At 31.7% G+C, this 5,085-nt stretch overlaps 1 protein-coding gene across 1 annotated transcript; it reads left to right on the top strand.

Annotated features, from left to right (window-relative positions):
* Positions 1–1,345: 1,345 nt before the first annotated feature.
* On the top strand, positions 1,346–4,019 carry LOC124825159 (transcription factor MYB46-like). Its single transcript, XM_047297705.2, has 2 exons — positions 1,346–1,614; positions 2,923–4,019. Exons 1-2 carry the CDS (start codon positions 1,346–1,348, stop codon positions 3,578–3,580), a joined length of 927 nt encoding a protein of 308 aa, XP_047153661.1. The 3' UTR covers positions 3,581–4,019.
* The last annotated feature ends 1,066 nt before the right edge of the window (positions 4,020–5,085 follow it).

Genomic DNA, 5,085 nt, shown 5'->3' with positions numbered 1-5,085 from the left:
GGCTTAAAGTGTCCCACTTCCTTCAATCACAATTTAATAATATAACCACCTTTTGATTACTATTTCAGAAAGTGATTAGTCTCTTACATGTGCTTGATATCCATGTACATGTATGTAATATGCATAAATGTTAATTCACTAAATTTAATCTAAAATTTTAAGAAAATAAATTTGTGATTCTTTTTATAATTTTTAATTTTTATTCAATGTTAAATTAAGATTCACACTTAAACTTTTAACCATTTTTTTTAAGGATAAGTTTTTTCAACATTGATACATTTCCTTGGAAGAAAAGTATGTCAATTATAAACATATAAATAGTGAATTCCTTATATTGTCGTTTGACAAGGTATCTTCATTTTTTTAGAATGTTTTTCATTCTTATTTATCTGAACCGATTATCAAAACAAACTATCAAATATAGTATTATTGATGAGTCTTTCAAGAAAAAATTATTAGAGAAATACAACATTAATAAAACCTGACCTTTAATTTAAAATGTCATAACAATGAATCTATAAATTTTATTACTTACTTAATAATGTAAAACTTATAGTTACGTTTAATTTTTAACTATTCATACTAAATCAAATAACTACAAAATCAATTATGTAAATGAACGAGTAACCTTATTTTTTGGTTAGTGAAAGTGGGATTCTATACAGTTTATAATAAAGCTCCAAAGTTCTCACATAGTTTTCAGGGAAAATAATGGCTGTATATCGATAATACATCGATTTCACAGATTTGAGTCTGTTTTACCTTTTCTTTTTATATGGTTGCAACACAAGCATGTGGATATTATGCTAGAAATGAAATGAACATAATACATAAATATGCAATGGATGCATTATTGTATGGTGTTCTGGCTTTCATTCATATACATATATATCTTGAACTACACGTGTAAGGAGATTATGTGAAGTGGAAGCAAATAAGTTGGCTTGGTGATAAAACAAACTGGTATATACGTTTAACATATATTTTGTCTGGCCCCTTATGCTTGATGTGTGTGTGTGATGATAACCTTGTGAGTGAAGAAAAATTAGAAAAGAAAAAGACAAAGCCATGGAGTCAAAGACAAGACGACCACCATCTTTCTCAATGCCTTAGGTCCCTCTCCAAACCGTTTTCTACTAGACTCGTCAACCAACATCTCTCTCTCTCTCTCTCTCTCTCTCTCTCTCTCTCTCTTTCTCTCACTCTTCCCTATTTTGTAAGCAAACCCTGTAACCATCACCATCATCATCATGGTCATCATTGATTGCCTCCCCATGAAGCTTCTTTCTAATCTTTCCTGCTTTATATAGCCTTTCCCTTGTGTAGATATCAGAGCAGCAGAAGAATGAGGAAGCCGGAACTGTGTAGTGGTAAAGACAGCAAGTTTAGAAAGGGATTGTGGTCGCCAGAAGAAGATGAGAAACTGATGAACTACATGCTGAACAATGGACAAGGTTGTTGGAGCGACGTGGCAAGAAATGCTGGCCTCCAAAGATGTGGCAAAAGTTGTCGGCTACGATGGATCAATTACCTGAGGCCTGATCTTAAGAGAGGTGCATTCTCACCCCAAGAAGAGGAACTCATCATCCACTTCCATTCCTTTCTTGGAAACAGGTTCGTCTATCTTCACCTACTTTCAGATCCATGCATCATTAACAACTGCTAATTAGACGACACTGCTGCTTTATACCAAGTAATGTTTTTTAAGGTTTTCTTTCTTTTAAGTACTCACACTACAAAGATCCATCATGTCTTTAAAGCTAAGCCATTCATTCTAACTTGAACAATAATTCTAAAATAACACTATTTTATGAGGTTTGTGTTTGTAAGTTAGCATACCAGACAATAAAAGCTTTTCTAAGATATCTTCATTTTTTTAATTGCGAAAACCTAGCTATAGTCCTACAGCAATGTTAATCAGTATAGTAGTGAAATTACTTGTACGAATTTACATGAATTCAAAACAATTCAAGAAGTTGCTTGAAGATTTCAGATAGAAAGAGTTAATAAATACCACCTCCAAATATTTGACATACCAAATTCTTGAGCATTCGGATATTAACATTTAAATTAATGTTTTCTTTTTTCTACTTTTTTAATAAATTTGCAAACCCAATTCTTGAGCATTCAGATTATATACATTTAATTAAATTAATGTTTTTAATACTTTTTTTCTCTCAGAAACAACTAAAAAAGCACGCATATAACAATTAATATATATATATAATTAAGTGGTAGTGGGTGCTTTATTTTTTATCATTGTTCTTTAACAAAAGACAAAAAGAAGAGTAAATAATATGTTTTCATGTATTATTATTCTTATTATGGTATACATACTCACATTTTAGTCTTCTTTTTTTCCCTATTTATTAATGTCTACCAATTTTCCATAATTTAAAAGGAGCTTACTTACGAATCATTACTCCGTAGAAAAAAATGTTAAGATATATCCATTTTCCTTGTATTTATTTTTTTCATTCCATTTACTTTACATATATCTCTATCTTTGTTTTGCTGGTCACAGATCACTCATTACTTTCTTTTTTCTTCATTTCTTGTTTTTTTTTTCTCCCATTATTTGCAAACCCTACATGCAAAGTGCATTGTAGGTTTATGAGGTTCGCTTCTCCATTTTTGAGTAATATTGTTTAATTAGCAAACCCTGGTTTGCAAAAGATGAAGAAAATTTAGGAAGGACCACACATATTTTGAAGTTCAAATAACAACAGCATAAATATACAAACAAACACGCCCAAAGCAAGAACTTCGATTTGAAGGCACTTCATATCTGTTTTTTTTTTATAGTTTCTTTTTGGTTTATCTGAGAAAAAGAAAAACACGCAGACATCAATTTGAGGTTACTTTTGTCTACATACGTGAATTCATTGACCTGACATATTGTAGCATGTTTCACTGTTGAAGATGGTCTCAAATAGCGGCGCGTTTGCCTGGGAGAACCGACAATGAGATAAAAAACTTTTGGAATTCAACCATAAAGAAAAGACTCAAGAACATGTCTACGACCACAGCTTCAACCTCACCAAATTCAAGTGAGACCTCGTCTGAACCAAGTAATAATAAAGACCTCAACATGGGAGGGTTTATGCCTACACAACATCATCAGCATGCAACCTTTGTGCCTGTGTTTGGTTCATCTCCAACACAATCGATGCAAACAACAGTTTTCAACACAATGATCGAAAGGTTGGATCATGAACTAAACATGCCACACGTTGGTGAATGCTTGGAAGGCACAGGGCCATGCTTTTCTCAAAATGAAGCTCACAACAAAAGTTCTTATTTAGAAAACGGAGTCTTTGGGAGTGTAAATATTGGGATTGAAGGGGATATGTTTGTTCCTCCCCTTGAGAATCTAAACACCAGCAACAATCATAACCTGAGTAGCACCTGCAAGAGTTACTTTGATGACATAAATAGTATCCTTAACAACTGCAACATTGGCATATCTGGTGAAAATAAGGAAGGAGTGGAGAATTTGTTTCAGCAAGATGCAGAATGGGACTTTGAGGAGTTGATGAAAGATGTTTCCTCCTTTCCGTTTGTTGATTTTTCATTCTGATTATGAACTTTCTGGGGATTCCATATTTCCAAATCCAACCCTCCAGAACTCTATATATCATCCTTATTTTGCACACTCAATCTTGTATTATACACTGCTATTTTTTGCCCTTGTACCGAATTCATAAGTTAGCAAACAGACAGATATAGGTCTCAAATAAAAGTCCAACGTATAAGTATTTCTTGGTATCAATTGCTGATCGTGTTATTAGTCTTTCAGGTTAATTAACTTCTGCACTGACAGTTTTTAAGATCATCACTCCTTTGCTGGAAACCTGTGTAAATCTGCCATACTTGTAAAAAAGAGGATGTGAATAGATTGTTATACATTACTTTCTTTTCTTATCTAAGCATTTTGCAGATATACACACATACTACTCATTGTTATATATGTGAGTGTGTGTGTATTGATTTTGTTTTGTGTAATCTGAATCCTGAGATGAGCATGCTGGAGAGAGTTTGTGTATACAGATATTTATGCAGATGAAAGATCTGTTGCTTTGTTCATTCCACACTTTTCAAATTGGATATGTCAGTAAGTTGATGTAGTAATAATTGATTCCCTTAAAATCTTTGAAGCAATGAGATACATGCTTTCATGATTGTTTACATGTATACTTTAGAAAGCTTAATTAATCATAAAAAAGCTCCACTTGGTAGAAAATCGCAGTTAATGTCATCATACTATGTGGAAGTTAGTTAAGCTAAATGGTTTAATTCTAAGAGTAATTATAACCTCGGCTTTGATTTCAATAGGACTGAATATAATTATTATATTGACGAACCAAAAACATGCCATAGAATATAATCAAGAAGTGAATGTAAAGCAACTTTTAACTTTGAAATGGCTGACCAATAGAGATAAGAAAAAGGGTAGTGCCCTAGTGCTTTTTATACCATTTTCCACCATGCCATAACTAATTGTTTCAGTTAATAATTTCGACAGAAAGTAGGTATATCAGTTAAATTCTCTCTTCTTTAACGTTATAATATTTTCCCATAATAATGTTGTTTTGACTTTGGAATGTTAACAAACAGCAGCATGGCCAGCAGAATCTTTTTAAGGATGAACACAGATTGAAGTTTGTCTAGTTTATACACAGTAATATATTTGTAAGTTGTAACACATAACACTTTTAAACAATCTATATATTAAATCTTTATAAGGTAACAAGTTAGATTAAGACCTCCAAAGTTCTATAACCTAAGCCTACTTTCACTCCCTAGGTCTAACCTAATTTCTAACTGGTAAAAAAGAGAAGGAAATTAAATACTTTACTACTTGATTTGATTTGAGAAAATTATTTCATCTATGTTTTTTTTTTCACAAAAAGAAAATGATAAAATACCACATTAGTTGTTTATGTTTTTACACTTTAGTATAAGAAATGATGAAAAAGGTTATTTCCACCATTTGTTATGACAAAATTTTAAATAAAAAAAAATTAAAAAACTATATACCATTTTATAGTTATTTATAATAAGTGATCAATTCTTGGTGTATAG

This window comes from Vigna umbellata, chromosome 6 (genome assembly GCF_029865625.1).
Source record: "Vigna umbellata cultivar VRB3 chromosome 6, Vumbellata_1.0, whole genome shotgun sequence".
Classification (NCBI taxonomy): Eukaryota; Viridiplantae; Streptophyta; class Magnoliopsida; order Fabales; family Fabaceae; genus Vigna; species Vigna umbellata.
This window is presented reverse-complemented; position numbering and strand designations above follow the sequence as displayed.

What these genes read in the sequence shown, in the direction of transcription:
- LOC124825159 (XM_047297705.2), top strand. Translation starts at nt 1,346, where the DNA reads ATGAGGAAGCCGGAACTGTGTAGTGGTAAAGACAGCAAGTTTAGAAAG. An exon ending in CATTCCTTTCTTGGAAACAG is followed by an intron (nt 1,615 to 2,922) that starts GTTCGTCTATCT and finishes TCACTGTTGAAG; the next exon opens with ATGGTCTCAAATAGCGGCGC.